This window comes from Tachysurus fulvidraco, chromosome 11 (assembly GCF_022655615.1).
Source record: "Tachysurus fulvidraco isolate hzauxx_2018 chromosome 11, HZAU_PFXX_2.0, whole genome shotgun sequence".
Lineage (NCBI taxonomy): Eukaryota > Metazoa > Chordata > Actinopteri > Siluriformes > Bagridae > Tachysurus > Tachysurus fulvidraco.
This window is the reverse complement of record NC_062528.1, coordinates 21,054,269-21,076,431: the sequence shown is the minus strand read 5'-3', so window position 1 is coordinate 21,076,431 and position 22,163 is coordinate 21,054,269. Positions and strand designations below refer to the sequence as shown.

The 22,163-nt window shown below is 42.2% G+C and overlaps 2 protein-coding genes across 3 annotated transcripts in view; both read left to right on the top strand.

Annotated features, from left to right (window-relative positions):
* The window catches only part of LOC113645130 (tripartite motif-containing protein 16-like), a 664,889-nt gene that overhangs the window by 570,305 nt on the left and 72,421 nt on the right, over positions 1 to 22,163 (top strand). The gene's annotated exons all lie outside the window — the stretch shown is intronic.
* On the top strand, positions 6,704 to 10,432 carry LOC113645097 (E3 ubiquitin/ISG15 ligase TRIM25-like). 2 transcript variants are annotated; one of them, XM_027150393.2, is made up of 6 exons: positions 6,704 to 7,315; positions 8,182 to 8,277; positions 8,409 to 8,642; positions 8,831 to 8,990; positions 9,313 to 9,372; positions 9,694 to 10,432. In XM_027150393.2, exons 1-6 carry the CDS (start codon positions 6,728 to 6,730, stop codon positions 10,215 to 10,217), a joined length of 1,662 nt encoding a protein of 553 aa, XP_027006194.2. In that variant the 5' UTR covers positions 6,704 to 6,727; the 3' UTR covers positions 10,218 to 10,432. The 2 variants fall into 2 exon arrangements, with proteins under 2 accessions (XP_027006194.2, XP_047676344.1); XM_047820388.1 differs by lacking the exon at positions 9,313 to 9,372 and having other exon boundaries at positions 6,713 to 7,315.

The following is a 22,163-nucleotide window of genomic DNA, read 5'->3' as shown; positions in this document are numbered from 1 at the left end:
ACAACTCTTAAGCGACAAAATAAGACAGAAGGAGAACGGACATTATGAGATGCCACTTCCCTTCAAAGGCAATGGTCTACCTTCACTTCCTAACAATAAAAGGCTAGCCACTGTTCGGCTGCAACACCTGAAGAAAAGGTTAAAGTCTAACAGACAGTATTATGACCATTACTTGACCTTCATGGATGAAATAATCGAAAGGGGTGATGCAGAGCTAGCACCTCCAGCATCTGAAGGAGACACTGTTTGGTACATCCCACATCATGGAGTGTACCACCCAAGGAAGCCAGATAAGTTAAGAGTAGTCTTTGATTGCTCAGCTAAGTTCTGTGGAATCTCTTTAAACGACACCCTACTGACAGGTCCAGACCTTATCAACTCACTCGTGGGAGTCCTGTGTCGCTTTAGAAGGGAAGCAGTAGCTGTGACATGTGACATTGAAAGGATGTTCCACCAGTTCTACGTCTCTCCTGAAGGTCGCAATTACTTGAGATTTCTCTGGTGGAAAGATGGACAGTTGGAAACTGAACCTCAGGAGTATAGGATGACAGTCCACCTTTTTGGTGCTGCATCTTCCCCAGGGTGTGCCAACTTTGGCCTTAAGTATTTAGTGCAACAGCACAAGGCTAACTACCCTTTAGCCTCAGAGTTTGTAGAGAAAAACTTCTACGTGGATGATGGATTAATCAGTGTCCCAACAGTGCAGGAAGCTAAAGATCTGATTCTCCAGACACAACAATTGTGCAAGGTTGCAGGCCTACATCTGCATAAGTTCAATTCAAATCAAATTGACGTCCTCTCTTGTGTAGCCCCCTCGGAAAGGGCAGTAGCCACCAATTCCCTTCATCTCCAACTAGATGTGATACCAGACAGACACGTGCTTGGCATTCAGTGGTTAATAGAAAGTGACACCTTCACTTTCAACCTAAATACAAAGGACCATCCTTCAACTCGCCGTGGCCTCCTAGCGGTTATAGCCTCTCTGTTCGACCCACTTGGTTTTGTGGCTCCTTTTACTTTAATGGGAAAACGCATACTACAGGAGCTGTGTCGTAGAGGCATTGAATGGGACGATCCAATTCCTGAGTGCATGCGCTCACGGTGGGAGCAGTGGAAAAATGGGCTAAAAAAAAAATTTAAAAATTAATTTAAAAAATTAAAGGAAATAGCTATACCAAGGTGTTATCATCCTCATAACTTTGGTAACATTGTTAGAGTGGAATTGCACCACTTTTCAGATGCTAGTAATGTAGGATATGGCTCATGTTCCTACTTAAGGTATAAAAATGACAAGGACGAGATTCATTGTTGTCTTGTTATGGCTAAGGCATGGGTTGCACCTTTAAAAATCATAAGCATCCCAAGATTAGAGCTGTCAGCTGCAGTTACCTCAGCCAAGATGAGTGTTATGCTGAAGGCAGAGCTAGAGATTAAAATTGATGAAGAATTCTTTTGGACTGACTCTCAGGTCGTGCTGGCTTACATCAACAATGAAGCATGGAGATTCAATGTGTTTGTGGCAAACCGTGTTCAACTAATAAGAGAGTGTACAGACCCAAGTCAATGGCATTATGTTGACACAGCACAAAACCCAGCTGACCATGCCTCGAGAGGTCTTGAGGCAGGAGAGATCTCTTCAGTTAGTTGGTTATCAGGGCCGAAGTTTCTATGGGAACAAGAGGCGCTCTCACCACCTAAGCCCTCTACCGAGCTGCTTGTTGGAGATCCTGAGGTTAAGTCAATTCGAGTATTTGTAAGTCAGGTCAGTGCGGTTGAAGATATTATAAGCCGCATTGTAATCAATGACCCCATGTCACTAGAACCCTTGACTCCAAATCATATCATTCTGATGAAATCTAAGACTGCCTTACCCCCTCCTGGAAAGTTTGTTAAAGAGGACATGTATGCTGCAAAAAGGTGGCGCAGAGTACAATACTTAGTCGAACAATTCTGGAGCCGTTGGAAGAAAGAGTACCTGCTGAATGTTTCCGTAAGACAAAAATGGCATACACCTCGACGAAACTTGAAGGTGGATGACAGTCATCATCAAGGAAGACTCACTTCCTAGGAATGAGTGGCATCTTGGAAGAGTGGTTGAGACCACAGAAGGAATTGATGGTTTAGTCTGTCGTGTGAAAGTACAAGTTGCAGAGCGCAAGATGTCAGGGAAAAATTACCATCATTCCAAACCCTCATTTATTGAACGACCGATTCAAAGGTTAGTTCTTTTAATAGAAAGTGAATAATTGGTTATCAACTTAAAGTACACTTGCATCAGACATGTTATTCTAATTGCTTTACAAGGGTGATATCTTCCTCCTATATATGAAACCTACTTTACATATAGCCACTTGTTATAAAGAAGAAATCATGCATGATTATCTGTTTGTTGTTTATCATAACATGATTTGGTGGGAGTGTAAGTGGCTTTGGGCTTTCATTTGTTTGAACCGTTGTTCATGTACAGCATTTGGCAGCATTTGTTCACGTGCAGGGTTGTGTGTGTGCGTGTGTATGCGGAACCTGTGTTCGGGATGAGATTGACCGGAGGAATTTATTTATGTTGCGCATGTTCACAACATGTGCTCCTTTTTCTTGGTTAGCTGTTGGTTTTGTCTCTGCATGTGCTCAGGGCAATAGCATGGATCACATACTTTTGTAAGTTTTTATTTTTTGCACACCGGTACTGGATTGTCAGAGTTTAGCAGAGTTGGTATTGTTTTGCACCCTTGATAAAGCGGAGCGAGGTATGTCTTTTATTTTATTGTGAATCTGGTTACGATAGCTTAAAGCTTATCACTGTTAAGTTTGATTTTAATGTGTGTAGGTCATTTGTTTGTTTTGAATGTGTACTTTTCTTTCTTTAATTTAAGTTTCACGGTGTTAAACGGTGATGACTGGTGGATTTCATGTTGAAGAGTACGACTCGTGAACTGAAGACGTGTCCCAATAAATGATCTACACCCGTTTAGAGACTCTCTGTTCATTTATCGATGCCAAGGGCTGCTACAAAGGGCGTTTGCCAAATGCTGTAAATGTAAAAGATTTTACAACTCATTCGGTCTTACAATCCTACCACCTGCACATTGGATTCACTCCCTTGCACTATGTTACAGACCTATATTGCAAGACCCATCTCCACAATCATTAATGGGTCCCTAACATCTGGTCATGTACCAACTACGTTCAAAAGTGTTATTCCCATCCTAAAGACACCTGTTCTGGATCCCTCAGTCATCAGTAACTACAGACTTCTCTTTTCTTTCAAAAATTCTTGAATGCACTGTCTATATTCAACTGTCTATCTCTCACAGAACAAACTCCAAGATCTCAACCAGTCTGGCTTTAAAACAACACATTTGACAGAGACAGCCGTTTGGGATGTATTGGGTAACATGGAGGGCATTGACCTCTGCTCCATGCAGATATTTAATATTCAATTTAATTCAAGTTTATTTGTATAGCAGTTTTTACAATTGACGTTGTCTCAAAGCAGCTTTACAGAACATAACCATAGAACAAAGGATAATATGAAAGTGAAAAAAGTGATGTGACATATAGCTAAGTATGGTGACCCATACCTGGGTATTCACTCTCTGCATTTAAGCCATCCAAAGTGCACACACACAGCAGTGAACACACACCCGGAACAGCGGGCAGCCATTTATGCTGCGGCGCCCGGGGAGCAGTTGGGGGGTTCGGTGCCTTGCTCAAGGGCACCTCAGTCGTGGCCGGGGCGAGACTCAAACCCACAACCTTCGGGTTAGGAGTTAGACTCTCTAACCATTAGGCCACGACTGACTAATATAAAGAATAATATAAAGATTAATAGAGTACACAATTCAAGATTAATATTAAATATATTTAGTTCACAGTGTGTATGTATTTATCCCCAATGAGCAAGTCTGAGGTGGCTCAGGCAGCAGTGGCAAGGAAAAACTCCTTTAGATGGTAAAGGAAGAAACTTTGAGAGGAACCAGACTCAAAGGTGAACCCACCCTCATATGGGTGACACTGGAGGGTGCGATTATAAATATACAGTCTGATGAATGTTGTATTGATGGGTAGAAAGAGAGAAGCAGTGGAGAGGGATTAACATAACATAACTGGTGTTCATAATATGTCTGATGTACTGTAATAGAGCACAATATTATGGGATGTATTATGTGTATGCCTGATTAAAGAGAGAAGTTTTTAATCTACATTTAAACTGGGAAAGTGTGTCTGAGCACAAAAAGGATTGGCAATATTTCTAAGGTGTTTGTAATATGGGCGATACGATTTTAAAGACAAGTTGCTGTCTAATATAACAATCAGGTCTTTTGAGCTACTAGTAACAGTACATCACTCTAAATTGTAGTTGAATTGTGAGAGTTTCTGTGTACTGGTTTTTGGACCGATAAGTAGTATTTCTGTCTTATCAGAGTTTAACAACAGAAAATTACAGTTCGACCAATCTGTTATCTCTCTAACGCACTGAGTTAATTGGGAAAATTTAGCTATTTCAACTGGTTTTGATGAGATATATAACTGTGTATCGTCAGCATAACAGTGGAAATTAATCCCATGTTTTTTGTAATGTTTTTTAATGTTCTCTATGGAAGCATGTATTTCGAGAAAAGCAGAGGTCCTAGGACTGATCCTTGAGGGACCCCATAATTAACTGGCAATAAACTGGAGGATTCACCATTTAATTCTTAATTCAAATGATTACATCGGTCTAAATGAGTCTACACCATCAGGATATATCTATAAACATCAGCCTCGTCAGACTGGTCCTGGAGGTGGTGTTGCCACTATCCTTAGTGATTTCCTTACTGTTACTCGGAGAACACTGTATAGATTTAATTCTTTTGAAGTGCTTGTTCTTAATGTTGCACTCTCGCACATGCACACGAAAAAATCCCTGATGTCTCTTGCTCTAGCGACCATGTATAGACCCCAAGGCCCTACACTGATTTTCTTAGAGAATTTGCAGATTTTCTTTCAGACCTATTGGTTAACTTTGATTAATGGTTCACTAGCACATTAGACACTGTTGCCCCAATCGGATTAAAGAAACTTAGAGACAAAACACCCGCACCGTGGTATAATAGTCAGACTAGGTCACAAGGTGCTCTCACATGTTGATCATCACCTATTTTGTTCCTGATCCTTTCAATTTTATCAGTGAAGTATCTCATAAAGTCCTCATTACTGAACTGTGATGGAATAGTGTGTTCGGATCTCTGTTTTTTGTTAAGCTAGCCACTGTGCTAAATAAAAACCTGGGATTGTTCTGGTTATTTTCTATGAGTTTGCTCAGGTGCTCAGCCCTAGCAGCTTTTAGAGCCTGTCTATAGCTGGACATACTGTCCTTATACAGAATTCTAAAAACCTCTAATTTAGTTTTTCTCCACTTTCCCTCGAGGTTACGGGTTTCTCTTTTGAGGTTGAGTATGACTATTATACCATGGTGCAGGTATTTTGTCTCTAACTTTCTTTAAAAGAAAGTTGTGAGTTGCTTTAATGATGGTTTTTTTTAAGCCCAATTGAGTTTAGTAGGCCCATAAATGTGAGTCCTAAAGCATTGATTGTATTGTCAGTGTGAATGTTAAAGTATCTTACAGTTACTGCTTTATCAAAATTAACCAATAGGTCTGAAAGAAAATCTGCAAATTCTCTAAGAAAATCACTAGGGCCTTGGGGTCTGTACACGTCGCTAGAGCAAGTGACATCAGGGATTTTTTTTTTGTGTGTATGTGCGAGAGTGCAACGTCAAGAACAAGCACTTCAAAAGAATTAAATCTACACTGTCTACTCTGAGTAACAGTAAGGAAATCACTAAAGATAGTGGAAACACCATCTCCACGACCAGTCTGACGAGGCTCATGCTTAATCCAAGTTTCAGTAAGCCAGAGTGCAGTAAGGCTATTTTATGAGATGATTTCATTTACAATAAGGGTGCAAGTGAGCTTTGGGTGCAAGTGAGCTAATGTTCAGAAGCCCAAACATTTTTTGTTTGTTTCTTTGGCATTTTTCTGGTCTAATTACGGTAAGATTATTTAGAGAACTTCTCATACATTTACTTTTTGATCTGACTACTCAGGGAACAGACACAGTTTCTATAGGATGACTATAGGATGACCTATGTGTGCATCTATGTCAATGTGATGAGGTGGATGGCTATTGAAATTTAGATTTAAATCATATTTTACCAGTCAGAAGGAGTGCAGCGCTCTGGAGATGTGGTCTGAGAGGATTTCCGGTCCAACTATGCTAGATTATTTCTATTTTCATTAAGAGATACACTATGTATCCAAAAGTATGTGCCCCCCTGAACATCACATAATTTTGAAATGTCGCAAAATAAAGCAGATATAAATTCTCTCCATCTGATTCTGTGTCCCTAAATGAACAGTAAATATGATTTTTAAATATGAAAGCTACTGAGTAAAGGGTCTGAAAACTATACCTTTAATGTCAGCGAACTTATTTAAATACACTAATCTAAAAGAAATAAGCACATTTTAATTAATCTGTCATTTAAAATCAAAGAGAAACTACCACTTCTCCTTCTCACAATTCTCTTTCCTGTTGTGTAACTTCACTTTATATTTAAAGACTGAACTCCTTTTCTCTGTAAAGCCACACCTCCTCTCTCTGTTACACTATAACACACTGAAACAGGAAGTTCATTTCAGAGAAAACAAAACTTCTCTCTCTCTCTCAGTGTGAGTGCAGGAAAATGGCAGCGGCCAGTATTTCAGTAGATCAGGATCACTTCAGCTGTCCAGTGTGTCTGGATCTCCTGAATGATCCAGTGACTACTCCCTGTGGTCACAGTTTCTGTAAGGTGTGTATTAATGGCTGCTGGGATCAGGAGGATGTGAAGAGCGTCTACAGCTGTCCTCAGTGTAGAGAGACTTTCACTCCAAGGCCTGTTCTACGCAGGAACAACATGCTGGCTGAAGTGGCGGAGAAACTGAAGAAGACTGAACTCCAAGCTGCTTCTGCTCACTGTTACGCTGGACCTGGAGATGTGGAGTGTGATTTCTGCACCGAGAGAAAACAAAAAGCTGTCAAGTCCTGTCTGGTTTGTCAGGCCTGCTTTTGTGAAGAACATCTTAAACCTCACTATCAGTCTCCTGCCTTTAAGAAGCACAAGTTAGTTGAAGCCTGTGCAGAGCTCCAAGAGAAGATCTGCTCTGTACATAACAAACCGATGGAGATCTACAGTCGTACTGACCAAAGCCTCATCTGTTACTTGTGTACAATGGATCAACACAAAGGTCATGATACAGTTTCAGCTAAAGCAGAAAGAACTAAAAAACAGGTGAGAACTGGATATTATTCTTTTTTAAGTCAATTTCTACAAATTCTATTTCTAATCTAATTTCTATTGAGGTGATCTGATTGGTTATATGACTATATGTCATTCATTGTAAATTAATATTTTTAAATTATTATGCATATATGCATTCATTTATTTATTTTTATTCTTCTGCTTATATATATTTATTTCTTATTTTCTCTATTTTGTTTCTATACTCCTGGGACAATGTGAATTGTTAAAAGCACGATACAAATAAACTGAATTAGAATTTGAATTTGTAGTGTGTGTGGATTTTTATTAAAAGTCAAAATGTGTTTTGTAAAGACGTGTGAAACCAGTCTGTGTACTTTAAACAGCCAACGGCAATAGATAATGATGCTGATGCTGAAAACATTTAACATGGTCATGTGCCACTTTATTCTGATTTCAAAGTCTATTTTGTTTTACTTCTAAAAACATATAACACATTGTGTAATACTAGTGGATGTTTAAGGTCTCATTTTCGAGTACAAACAACACCTTCAGCTAAACGAGTGAGTGAAAGTGATTGTGGAAATGTAAAAAGAACCCTGAGCTGGAGATCTGGGAAGCTTCTGCTCAGAGTTTGGTCTAGATATATTTGTCCTGATCCAGGTTGAGGAGCCTCTCGTGGTAACCAGGAGAGTTCACCCTGGTGGGACTCCACATCATCACAGGGCACCATGTTAAGAGCAGTCTGATATAAAGAGATCAGCAGGAAAGGAGAGGGTGATGAGTGTGATGATGTGTGCTGGGGACAATGTAGTAGTTTCTTATTTAATTACAGCTACAATTCTTTGTATTTTAGTTTTATTTCTATTAATTAAACCTGTTTTATTTGGTCTCAGAATGAGTTAAAGGAGGATCTGATAAAATTCCAACAGAGGATCCAGGAGAAGCAGAAGAAGGTGCAGGAGCTGAAACAGACTGTGTACATTATTAAGGTGAGGAGGAAACTGAGAGATTGACATAAACACATTATAGAGTCACTGTCAGATAAAGAGTTGATCTTTAAATGTATGCGTGTGTGTGTGTGTGTGTGTGTGTGTGTGTGTGTGTGTGTGTCTCCTTACAGATGCATTCACAGGCAACAGTAGATGACAGTGAGAGGACCTTTACTGAGATGATCAGCTCCATGGAGAAAAAGCGCTCGGAGGTGACGGAGCTGATCAGAGCTCAGGAGAAAGCTGAAGTGAGTCGAGCCGAACGACTCCTGAATCAACTGGAGCAGGAGATTGCTGATCTTAAGAGGAGAGTCACTGAGCTGGAGCAGCTTTCACACACACACAATGACATCCACTTCCTCCAGGTAACACTCACTGTCTGATCTACAGAGGGCGCTGTTCCTCACAAAGTTTCCTCCTAAAAGCTCATTACAGCAACAAGAAATGTTCCTGTCTGAGATCACAAGTGTGTCTTTGTTATGATTCAGTCTGAGATTCATTCGTTCCTCTCCTCCACTTTTCTCCTTCTCTATGATGTGTTTCCTCTCTGTAGAGTTTCCCGTCTCTCTGTGTTTCTCCTGGATGTGACGACTCACTCAGCTTCACTGTCAATCAACATCTCTCATTTGATGGAGTGAGGAAATCTCTCTCGGATCTGAAAAAACGAGTCGAACAAATCTGTGAGGAGGAATTCAACAAAATCAGACCAGAAGGTGAACAAACAAACATTGTTTCTGTATCACAGTAAAAAGAGCCATAAAATTCATCTAACAGAAATAAGAAGTAAGCAAGAACAAGACTGCAGAAAATCATACAGTATTAGCATCAGTCTTGTAAATGACATCAAGATCAATTTAGCAGACAAACAAAGTACAAATCTTACATTTGTGGAGAAAATCGTAGCTGATAAATAAATAGAGATGGTGACGTTGTTGACTTCTGAAATAAACGTGAGGAAGCAAATTTTTCACATTCACACTTTAAACTGTTTCCACCTCATTTTTCTGTCTCCATTTTGTCTCTATGTCTCCAAAGCTGCAGCAGTTCAGATGGTTTTACCTTCAGAACCAAAGAGCAGAGAAGATTTTCTGCAGTGTAGGTTTTACACACACACAGACACACACACACAGACACACAGACACACACACACAGAGACACACAGACACACATAGACACACACGCACAAAGACACACACACACACACACACACACACACACACACACACACACACACACACACACACACACACACACACACACACACACACAGGGTTAAAATGTCTGTATTGTTGATCTAAACCTGATCCATGTTTATAGAGCTGCATTAGGAGGATAGAAACACAGACAGGTATCTCACACACACTTATTATAAATCCTGTGATTAACATCTAACATGTGGATATTTTATTACTGTAGATTTCTTTTATCTGACTCTGGATCCAAACACAGCACATCATCTACTCATTCTGTCTGAGAAGAACAGAGTGGTGACATGGAGTGAGACACAACAGCGATACTCTGATCATCCAGAGAGATTTGACTTCTGGACTCAGGTGTTATGTAAGGAGAGTGTGTGTGGACGCTGTTACTGGGAGGTGGAGTGGAGCAGTGATGTGGATATATCAGTGTCATATAAAGAGATCAGCAGGAAAGGACGGGGTGATGAGTGTGGGTTTGGACGCAACAGTCAGTCCTGGAGTCTGTGGTGTTTTTCTTCCTCTGTCATTTTCTGGCACAACAACATTAAGACTGAGCTCCCAGGTCCATCATCCTCCAGAATAGGAGTGTATGTGGATCACAGGGCAGGAACTCTGTCCTTCTACAGCGTCTCCGACACCATGAGGCTCCTCCACAGAGTCCACACTACATTCACTCACCCTCTATACGCTGGAGTCTGTATAAGTACTGACTCATCTGTGAGGTTTTGTGATCCAAAATAAAATGTTAGTAAAAGTGTTTATAAAAACTATGTGAGGTGTGAGATTTAATTTGTCCCTGAGCTACACTGGACATTTTTTATGTAGAAACTGGAACAGTAATGAATGCAGAACATAGAAACAGACTATTTAACTGTATGCACTATTGGATGGGTTTATTATAGTTGATATAAAAATGTTCAATGTCTCCTCAGAAATAATAAACTTTACTCAAACCACTCTGTCTTTCTGTGCTGCTTGCTGGTGGAAACACAAGCTACTGTGTGTAAAAGACCTTTATTATCTTATATCTTTAACAATTTCATGCTTAACAGTCCACTTAACATTCTGTGCACTCTGGAATTATTCAGACTCCTTCCTCAATCCTTTATAATATGGTGACAGACTTCAGAACTGGAAGAATAAACTATTAACAAACTATATTTTCGCTCAGTTCAGTCTTCTGCTCTACCTCTTCCCTGGCAACTATTGAGCCAGGAAATAACATTGGCTCCTCTAGGTGATCAACATAGTCTACCTGATCTTCCAACACCACCACAAGAGGCCCCTAAACTTCTCCTCCTCATCCACTGATGAACTAGAGGCTAAATCTCCAGTACCCGGTTCAATTGGCAAGTCAGACGTATCCATACTTGATCTTCGTACAGCACTCCTCAATTCTTACCAATGTACTGTCCTAGCTGGGCCATCCCCTGATACCGGTCTTACGGAGTACACGGCCCCATGTCCATGAGGACCCCTGACCACCCTGTAAACACATGGGTCCCAAAAATACTGAATTTTATTCCCTCCCCAACATGATTCCTCAGATACACAAGCTGTCCCTCTTGTAATCCCTTATCATTTACTTTCTCATTGTGTTGTTTATTCTGCTTCTCTGCTTTAGCTTGCAATTGCTGCCTTACATGACTGTGCTACCCTTAAACTCTCTTGATGACCCTGCACTCAGTCCTCAGTGACACCAAGGCTATACTCTGTAACACCCTTCCCTAACAGGAAATCCACTGGGAGTCTAGTGTCACCTCCAAACATCAGATAATAGGGAGTCATGCCGTTAACATGATGGGCGGTGGTATTATAAGCATAAACAACCTGCAAAAGATGAAGGGGCCAGTGCCTCGTTTGCGCTGGTGGCAGTGTCTGCAAAAGATCATGGAGGCCCGTTTCCCTGAGGGTGGTAGGGAGTGGTCCTACTATTTTGGACACCATAAATGTTACTCAATTGCTGAATCACCATACTCTCGAAATTTCTCCCTTGATGCGAATGGATTCGACTTGGTGGTCCGAAATGATGAAACAAATGCTGCACCAACATCTGAGCAACAGTACTAGCTCTCTAAGCTCTGGTCACAATAGCTGGAGTATACTTAGAGAAAACATCTGTAAGAACCAGTATATTTTCTCGACCATCACTTGCTGGCTCCAAGACCATGGTCTATTGCGAGGACCTCATGGGGACAAGAGGCCTGAAGCGTACCCTGAAATGACCAAATCTTTGGTTGCACTGCTTTACTTAAAATGCATCTTTCACATTGTTGACACCACTGCTCTACTCTTTTCATCATACCTGGCCATAAGCACCGACTACGAACCAGCTGTAAATTACGATCAATGCCTTGATGGCCATAGCCATCATACACAATTTGAAATACCTCATTTTGCAAACATTGGGGAAGCACAACCTGGAAGGTCTCGTTTCACTCTCCTGGCAGTCGTATTACACAATGCAGCACCCCTCCTTTCTCCACTAACCGATCCCAGTGTCGCAACAACTCCTTACTCCCTGATGACATCACATTTAGCTCTTCAGGTCTAGGCTGACACCCAGAACAAAAATCCTTTAACACTGGATCACCCCAATTTCCTGAAGCAAGGAAAGGTCCTCAACCGCCCACCCGGCCAAGGCGACAACTTCCCTACACTCCACCTCCTTCCCTGCTTCTCGGGACAGATACCCCAACAAAACAGCCAAAATTTCAGTCCCGGACACAAACCTCTCTAAGTATTGCCTCGAAAGGGCATCTGTGTTACCATTACACTGACCTGGGTGATATTTTATAGTGAAATTAAATTAAGCCAATTGAAAAGCCCACCCTTGTTCCACTGCACCCAATTTTGCAGTCTGAAGATAACTTGGATGGATTGTTGTCAGTAAAAATAGTAAATTTACTCCCTAACAAATATTCTCGAACTTTTCGGTTACTGCCCATTTCACCAAAAGTTCGAGCTTCTGTAGCGTCTGGTACAGGTCATTTAGATTTCATGTCCAAGGCACCCTAAACTTCGGCATCTAATCTTCAATCAACCGATGAGCATCCCAGGTTTACACACACACAACTGGCTCCAGAATGACTGGAGCCTACACAAAGACCAGATAACCCCATGCCGCTTCTCTGATTGAACTCATAGGGGCCCTCAACCAGAACACACACACAACACAACGAGACATTCCTTTTACTAATAAAACAAGTAGATAAGATACTCTAAGACTCTTATTCTTATAACCCTGTTGTAATGTGTTTCTTCTGTTAAGGCTTGTGTGACTTAAAATTATTTGCTCCTTACTTTCCTGACAAGGGTGTATTTTATTCATGTGTCACATTGTATTTAACATCAGTTATACTCTAATTACTGATCCTGGTGCATTACTGTATACTTGTTCTAATGCTGTATGCCCCTTTAAGGTCTGATGTCAGAATGTATACGAAGTTTTCTTTTTACTTCCCTAATGAAAGTGCATTTTGTTTCGTGTTTCATTTTTGTTTCTTTGCCTTTATAAGAACACAATATCGTATTAACATCAGTTACCCTTCGATTACTGATCTGTGTATGTAATGTACTGCTGCCTTTATACCGTCATTACTCTTCATGTTTAGTATGCAAATGACCACAAAATTATCGGTTACTCATTTTTCAAACAATGGTGTATTTTATTTGAGCACGAAAGGTGCCATACCGTCTTAATACACCTTGGATAAAATTTTAAAGTCATCTAAAAGTTTGATAACTAAACAACGCCCACAGACACCTGAAACAAAGGGAGTTTTTCCCTCCGAAATCTTGGCCGTGGTATTCGCCATCTCCCCAAAGATGGGTGGGGTTTGCGACCTATAAATTGTCACAAACACCACTAATCTGTGGTCAGACTTTCGGAACAGCTTGGAGATGACTCCAGCTTCCTTTAAAGAAGTTCCAGCAAGTTTCACTTCCAAGAACGACAACTGCTCTGATCTTCAGGAGAACTTGGAAGAATGTCAGACCCCACCCTAACTGACTTTTCAGAGATTTCTCTGTTGCATCTGGACTCTTGTGCAGTAAGCCAATGCAAGTAACCATTTCCTTTACCAACCAATTTAGATGCATATTTTAAGTATGAACCTTGTATTGTGTCTTGAGGTGAACTTAAGTTTCCGGTGACGATTTCCCAGTTAGGGTGTGATTAATTTTGAAGTTTAAGCTTGCCATTCCTTTCCTTCCTTTCTCTAATTTCTTCTTTCCAGTCTCTTCCTCCCTTTCCCCAATTTTAATTTCTTTTGTTTTATTTTATTTTCATCTTCGTTTTCCCTATTTCTTTTGTTTGTTTGTGTAGTTAGTTTTATGTTGTGTTTGTCTCATTATGCATATGCAATAGGCCTGAGTTTTCCATTATACTCCTGAGAAAGTATGGCTCCCAGCTGAATCACAGTAAATAAATGTTGGTGTAAAAGACTCACACAGCAGCGGTAAAAGTGCTGTAAAATAATCAGCTCTAAAATTCCAGCTCAATAAAACAGAATTAGAAATTAATAACTGAACATCATTAACACCTCATATTTATATATTATATATACTATATTATATATAGATATTGTCACGATGTGACACGGTGAGACAAGGCGAGTGAGGATCCAAATGCAGTTTAAGGTTTTAATAGACAAATCACAAACAAACAGTAGGCAGGCAAAACAGATCGGGACACTGAACAGGAATAGAGAACGACACAGACCAAATACAAGCACAAACACAAACACAAACAAGGCGCAACCAGGGTGGGAGGGCGGGTCGGGTTCGTGTAGTGGTGGTGCCCAATGAGCAGGAGGCCGGGGTGGCGCCAGCCGAGCCGGAGGCCAGGGCGGCGCCGGCAGAGCAGGAGGCCAGGGCGGCGCCGGCAGAGCAGGAGGCCAGGGCGGCGCCGGGTGAACAGGAGGCCAGGGCGGCGCCGGGTGAACAGGAGGCCAGGGCGGCGCCGGGAGAACAGGAGGCCAGGGCGGAGCCGACAAAGCAGGAGGCCAGGGCGGAGCCGGTAGAACAGGAGGCCAGGGTGGTGCCGGAGGAGGAGCCAGAGACCAGAGCAGGACCGGAGACCAGGGTGGTGCTGGAGGCGGAGCCAGAGGCCAGAGCAGGACCAGAGACCAGGGTGGTGCTGGAAGCGGAGCCAGAGACCAGAGCAGGACCGGAGACCAGGGTGGTGCTGGAGGCGGAGCCAGAGGCCAGAGCAGGACCAGAGACCAGGGTGGTGCTGGAGGCGGAGCCAGAGACCAGAGCGGGACCGAGGAGCAGGGTGGTGCTGGAGGCGGAGCCAGAGACCAGAGCAGGACCGGAGACCAGGGTGGTGCTGGAGGCGGAGCCAGAGACCAGAGCAGGACCTGGCAGCCAGGGTGGTACTCTGGGCCTGTGAACAGGGACAGGAGGTAGAAGGGCTGGCAAGTCCAGCGAAGCAAAACACAGGAAAACAGAAACATGCATAGGTTCAGGCCAGGCAGAGCGTTCAGGTAGTTTGGGTGTCATGATGTCGACCGCGTTCTCTGACTCAGTCATTTCGGTCGACCCGGCCGATTCGGCTGGTTCCGTCGGCCTCGTCGGTTCCGTCGACCCGGTCGGTTCGGCAGGTTCCGTCGACCCGGTCGGTTCGGCAGGTTCCGTCGACCCGGTCGGTTCCGTCGACCCGGTCGGTTCCGTCGACCCGGTCGGTTCGGCAGGTTCCGTCGACCCGGTCGGTTCCGTCGACCCGGTCGGTTCGGCAGGTTCCTTCGACCCGGTCGGTTCGGCAGGTTCCATCGACCCGGCAGGTTCCGTCGACCCGGTCGGTTCGGCAGGTTCCGTCGACCCGGTCGGTTCGGCAGGTTCCGTCGACCCGGTCGGTTCGGCAGGTTCCGTCGACCCGGTCGGTTCGGCAGGTTCCATCGACCCGGTCGGTTCGGCAGGTTCCATCGACCCGGTTGGTTCCAGCGACCCGGCTGGTTCCGGCGACCCGGCTGGTCCAGCTGGCGGCTTAGGGATGCCGGCCGCCCGAGCCGACCTCATCGGGGTATCCGCCAGTTTGGAGACCAGCCGGTTAGCACGGATCTCAGCCGAGCTCGCCGGTACGGTAGCCATGGGAGCTGGCTCAATCACGGGTGTGCACGGGACTGGTCTGGGCGGAGGCACTGTGGAGCATTCGGGCGTCCGTGGCTGATTCCACTCTGTGGCCCACGGACCCCGATGCTTGCTGCCCCCCCCCCCAAAAAAAAATACTTACGGCCGGCTTCCGTCTCTACACTGCTCACGCTCAGCGTGGACCCGTCCAGGAGCAACGCCAAGTTGATGAACTCTGAGAATGTTTTTATCTCTTGAGTAGACAGCATCAGATACCGCAGGATGTCCCTTAGTCCGTACTTAAAAATGTTCTTGAGAGCCTTCTCCCCAAAGTTGACCTCGTTGCACAGGTCCAAGAATACCTCCGTGTATTCCTCAACTGGGGCGTCCTCCTGACGTAGACAAAACAGGATTTCTGCTGGATCCATGTGGTTGGTCGTTCTGTCACGATGTGACACGGTGAGACAAGGCGAGTGAGGATCCAAATGCAGTTTAAGGTTTTAATAGACAAATCACAAACAAACAGTAGGCAGGCAAAACAGATCGGGACACTGAACAGGAATAGAGAACGACACAGACCAAATACAAGCACAAACACAAACAACGACCAACAACAGGGAAGTGAACAGACAGAGTAGATATAGTGGACAGGAGCCAATAACAAAGCAGAGACGATTAGAGACAAAGACAAGACACCTGGGGAAGAGATGGAATGTGATTAGTGTCCATGGTGAGCAATGAGTGGGCGGAGCAAAACAATTAATACCAGGGAGAGGTGGCAGACAGAAACAAGGGGAAAACACAGACAGACACATTACAGACATGAATACAGATCATGTTTGTAACAATAAAATGATCAGAGACTCACACAGTAGAACACGAGTGAGAGTCAGAACACACTTTTTATTTATTGGTGTGCGGTAAAAACAGTAAGTTTTCTATGTTTTAAAAAGGACACGTCTGCTGCATCACCTGTCACCAATCTGACTCGTATCACTCCTGAGATCTGCTTACTTTTTAAACTTGCTGAGTTCCTGTGCGTGTTTACCGTGATGTTTGTATGGGTTTCCTCCAAGTTCTCTGGTTCAAAAACATGACAGGAGGCAGAGCAGCTACACACACTAAAGTGACCCTGTGTGTTTATCAAGCTTTAAACCTGGTTCCTTAAACATTATTAACCTAAGAGAACTGTATTCTTGCTTGATGAGGTCACGTGGCCGAGGAGCCAGAGATCTGATTCGAATAATGAAGCTGCTGAGATTTGAAGATTCTCAAACAAACAATAAAACACAAAACACATCCGTCATCCATTATTTCTTATAAACATCAAACCTAAATCCTTCAAGTTGGCAGTTATTAACAGTGCTGAAGGGAAAAACTACTCATGTTAATCAAGCATCGCGTTAGTTCTGGCAGGCCACCAATCCGGTTACGACATCCGTATTACCCGACCATTTAAATTCCCATTCATAGAGCATAGTGCATAAAAAAATGCATATGCCTCCATCCGCTCAGCTCAGGGGAAGCTTCCCCTGCTGCACTAGCTGAGTGGATATACTACATGCTTGTTGCAAATATGCACCATCTGCTCAGCTCAGGGGAAGCTTCCCCTGCTGCACTTAGCTGAGTGGATTCACATCATGCTTGTTACACAAAAAAAAATAAAAATAAATAAAAAATGCATATGCCGCCATCCGCTCAGCTCAGGGGAAGCTTCCCCTGCTGCACTAGCTGAGTGGATATACTACAAGCTCGTTGCAAATATGCGCCATCCTCTCAGCTCAGGGGAAGCTTCCCCTGCTGCACTATAGCTGAGTGGATATACTACATGCTTGTTGCAAATATGCACCATCCGCTCAGCTCAGGGGAAGCTTCCCCTGCTGCACTTAGCTGAGTGGATATACTACATGCTCGTTGCAAATATGCCGCCATCCGCTCAGCTCAGGGGAAGCTTCCCCTGATGCAATAGCTGAGTGGATATACTACATGCTCGTTGCAAATATGCCACCATCCGCTCAGCTCAGGGGAAGCTTTAAAAGTATGTTCGAATACCAAGCCCCACGAGCAACTAGAGTCCTCTACAGGGTGCATGCTTCCCCTACCTGTTCCCACTATAGCCTAGCATATATACTACATGCTCATCGTTTCATCGCTGCTGCAGCAGCGTATCATGCTTCCCCCTCTACGACTCACACTCGGCTCTACAGACTACAGCAACATGCTTGTCGCAATATGCTGCTTCGCTCAGCCCAGGATGACCTTCCCCTTATCATTGTTTAGGTGGAAGTACTGGCTTCATACTGCAACATCTTTTTCTTCCCTCAGGATGTCGAAACCAAGCTTCATGAGAAACCAGAGTTCCACAGGATGCGTGCTCCCCTACCCATCATTTAATTATTAGTGGATATCCAACATGCTCGTTCATAGCGCTGCGCAGGGGTGCATCACGACCCCTTTGCTCCACACTTCGCTTTAATTGACTCAGCAACGTGCTCATTGCATTATGCCGTTATTCGCTCAACCAGGACGACGCTCCTCCGATTTTTGATCAGTTCTGGATGACCAGCTTCACACTGCTACAGTTATGTAAGTGGTTTTTGCCCTTGGCACATGGTTTTGTTTTGGGGGTCTATTCTATTTTCTAGTCGCTGCTCTCCCCGCTCTGTCCATGCATGCGCATGGACGCGCACGTGGATTCTTGCCCAGAACAGAACCATACCGCCAACACTAACTGTATGCATATCATCTAATTCCCTTGTGACAAAGTGGTCCTGACAGAAATCAAGCATCGCATTAGTTCTGGCAGGCCACGTCGGCAAGCGTGCATCAGCTGTTAATCAGCTGTCCACGACGTGCACCAATCCGGTTACGACATCCGTATAACCCGACCATTTAAATTCCCATTCGTAGAGCCGTTCAGCGCTTCGCTGCTGCCGCGATCTAAACTCCCTCCTCCAACCCCGACTCCACCACGCCGGAACCCGTGTTCGCTGTACCAGTTGTCTTAAATCTCCACATTTTTTCTCTCTCTCTCCCTCTCTCTCTAATTATTTGATTATCTATCTATTCATTCATTTATTACTTTCCAAAAACGTGTAAGTGAGCTTATCAATACTATGCATGCTAGTGGTTCTGTTAGGGGGGTCTATTCTATTTTCTAGTCGCTGCTCTCCCCGCTCTGTCCATGCATAAGCATGGACGGGCACGTGGATTCTTGCCCAGAACAGAACCATACTGCCAACACTAACTGTATGCATATCATCTAATTCCCTTGTGACAAAGTGGTCCTGACAGAACTGTAATTAAGTACATTTTTTGGGGTATTTGTACTTTTATGAGTATATTTTTAAGTCTATAATTTTACTTGTACTTCAGTACAAATTAAACTAAGTAATTTACTTTATTTTAAAAAATCATTTCGGTAGCCAATAAAAATGATGGGAAGTTCGGATCATTTTACTGATTCGGTTCATTGAATCTCGTTCAGCAAAATGAACAGATCTTTTTTCGAGTCATTTCGTTCACTTCAGCAGAATGCAATTAAAATGTTTCCGGCTCAGATTGCATTGCCTCATAGATATCTATACACTAGATGTCGCCTAAAAATGTGTCAAAACCGCCGCCATCTTTGTACGGTGCTCCTTTACCTCAAATGCATGGACGATGCCGGACTTCTGTGCTGCGTTTGGTTATTCAAACGAAAGAAATCTAAAAACCAGACAGCAAGGGATTACATTACACAAGTGAGAATGTGTTTTATGGTGTTGAATGGTAGGAAATTATATTTCTTGTTCCGTTTGTTTGTTTTAGTCCTTGGTTAACGACCGCAGCTAATCCATGCTAGTTAAACATTAGTTTTTGACAGTTAGGAAAACCGACAATGTTTGTAGATACCGAAGCTCTTAATAAGGACGTTAAAAATTGACCCATGTTTTTTTGCTTAAAGTTGAAAAGACCCAACTTTATGTATGTTTTGTAAGATTCCCTTATCTGTCATACATATTTTATTAGATTGTCCTGGACTTAACACAAGCAGAATGCTCTTTTATCAACTTACTTCACTTAAGGACAGATTTAATGACATTATGCCTGAAAAGGGTTTGGATTTTTTTTTTTTTTTTGTATGTTAATTAAAATAAAATATTGTATAATATGACTTGCTGTTTATATTTGTTTTCTTTTTATTGCATTTATATGATATTTGTGTTTTTGTAATTGAATTTTGCCACGAAAATAGCTTTTGATTGCTGACATGGTATTAAATAGAATAATTGGAATCTGAATCTGTTTGTAAAAGTGATAAAAAGAGACGTCAGTCATGGACAAGTTGCAGGGACACTAAACACTTTTTTTAATGGTTAACTCAGCTGACAGTCCTGGAAGGATGTCACGCGTTAGCTTGGCAGTGTAACACACAAGTTCAGCATCAAAGTCAAACTCTGTTTTTTTGTTTTTTGGTTTATGTGACTTTATTTACTTATTTAATGTGGCAAAAGTATTGCGGAAAAGGAATAAAGAAAAGATTAAACAGTCTTTGGCACCTCAACTATCTAACTTTCACATTATGTTCCTCTCAAATTTGTGATTTGCTTCCACCTGCAAATTGCTTTGTGTATCATATTTAATAAACCAATACAATTTAAATGTTTAAATGAATATGTATAGTCAAATCATTGTAGCAGTGTAGCATGCAGTAGTCTATAAGGTAAGTAGAGATTGTTCATTTGAAGTTTACTCAAGTGGAAGAATGTAAGTAATAAACTTACACCTACTAGCACTATGTATTATATTGTGAAAAAGTAGATTATCTTAATATCAAAACGTTAAATTTTCTCTGGACATAATGATAAATACATGTCTGACCTTTGGAATGAACCAAAAAAAAACTAGAAATCGCATTCATGACGATTTATGGTGATTTTATTTCTTTGCCTACATTGACGCTAATGCATTAAGAGGAGGGGGTCCCCCGTACCAAGATGGCAGCTCAGTTGACGCATTCGTTCCAATGTACTGCCCTACACAAGGCGACATCTAGTGTATATATATCTATGGCATTGCCTTAGCCTATGGTGCTGTCACGTGATGAACAAACCACTAGAAATGTGAACTAATCTTTTTTGATTAATGATCGTTTGCGATGTTGCGCATGCGCAGTCAACACAAAATGAATGAATCACTCCCCGAGTCGACTCGTTATTCTCGAGTCATGGTTCGTGAACTATATCTCCTTTTAACGAACCAATTAAAAGAATTGGATTTTAACAAAAAAAAAAAAAACATTCAAACTTGTTTTTATTGTCTTTAAATATCTTTTATTAAATGTGTTTTGTTGTCTGGATCTTGTCTGATTCAGCAGTTACTGATAATTCAATAAATATCACCAGCTAAAAATGTATAGAGATGTGTATATTGTATATGATGGCCACTAGAGGGCAGTGTAATGATACCAATACAGTTAAGTTGTGACCAGAGGTGGGAAGTAACGGAGTAAAAAAAATTTTTTCTGGTATCAGTACTTTACTCCACTATTTATTTTTCGGACAACTTTTTACTTTTACTCATTACATTTTTACACAAATATCTGTACTTTTTACTTCTTACATTTTCAAAACGGACTCGTTACTTTTAGTATTATTTCTTCTCATTGAGCGCTGTTTCCAGCCTATCATCCTATCATTGTGTGGCTTTTTCACCATGTGACTGGTGTACTGTATTAATTACTTGCTATCAGACATAGACTAAGGATAGCGGAGCTAACAATGAGCAGCACGCCTACAAAAGGAATGGCTAATGTTAATTCAGTGGGAGTCGCCGATGTTAAAATAACTAACAACGAGGACATTCCTGAACACACATGGCCATATATGAGGGAGATGTTTGAAATAATCGGCGTCAAAAAGGATTCCTGGCGAATGCTTTGCGAATTATGTCAACCAGGGGTGGTTCTAGCCCTTTTTTAGGGTGGCTTCAGACCCCTGTCTGTAATCTCAGCCACCTATAACTATAAGGATAATTTTTACTTTCATAAATAAATAAACAATAAAAAATATGTTAAAATGCAGGACATGTCGTCGATGGGAAAGGAAATTATTTATCAGTTTGATCCAAGAGCGATTTTTTTTTACTTTGCTTTTACACGCGTGTGTTGTAGTCTTTCAAAAGTGTGTCTTCAGCTGTCTGCTTTATTTGAACAGAAAAGCACAGGTACGCGCAGCGTGCACGCGCAGTCAGAGCTGGAGGCGTTTATCTATAACGTTAATCGGCGGAAAGACGCAAAGACGGCAACCAAAAGCAGTGAAATTTCACTATTCTTATTACCAGAGTTGTCATATAACATATAATATAAAACTCTTCTTGTTTTAAATTCTTACTGAGGGCTAAAACCCCCTAAAGATGAAATCCTAGAACCACCCCTGGTGTCAACCCAAAAAACACGAAGTACTTAATTTAATTAACATTAATTTTGTCATTTGTAAAACATCACAATAATTTTGAGTTGTTTTCAAGGACAGAGCTGGAATCTCCCTACAGTTTGGGATATGGCCTTGGTGATACACTTTGTATACATTATATTTCCAAAAGTATTGGGTCACCTGACCTTTCCTGATATAT

What these genes read in the sequence shown, in the direction of transcription:
- LOC113645097 (XM_027150393.2), top strand. Translation starts at nt 6,728, where the DNA reads ATGGCAGCGGCCAGTATTTCAGTAGATCAGGATCACTTCAGCTGTCCA. An exon ending in CAGAAAGAACTAAAAAACAG is followed by an intron (nt 7,316 to 8,181) that starts GTGAGAACTGGA and finishes ATTTGGTCTCAG; the next exon opens with AATGAGTTAAAGGAGGATCT. An exon ending in AGACTGTGTACATTATTAAG is followed by an intron (nt 8,278 to 8,408) that starts GTGAGGAGGAAA and finishes GTCTCCTTACAG; the next exon opens with ATGCATTCACAGGCAACAGT.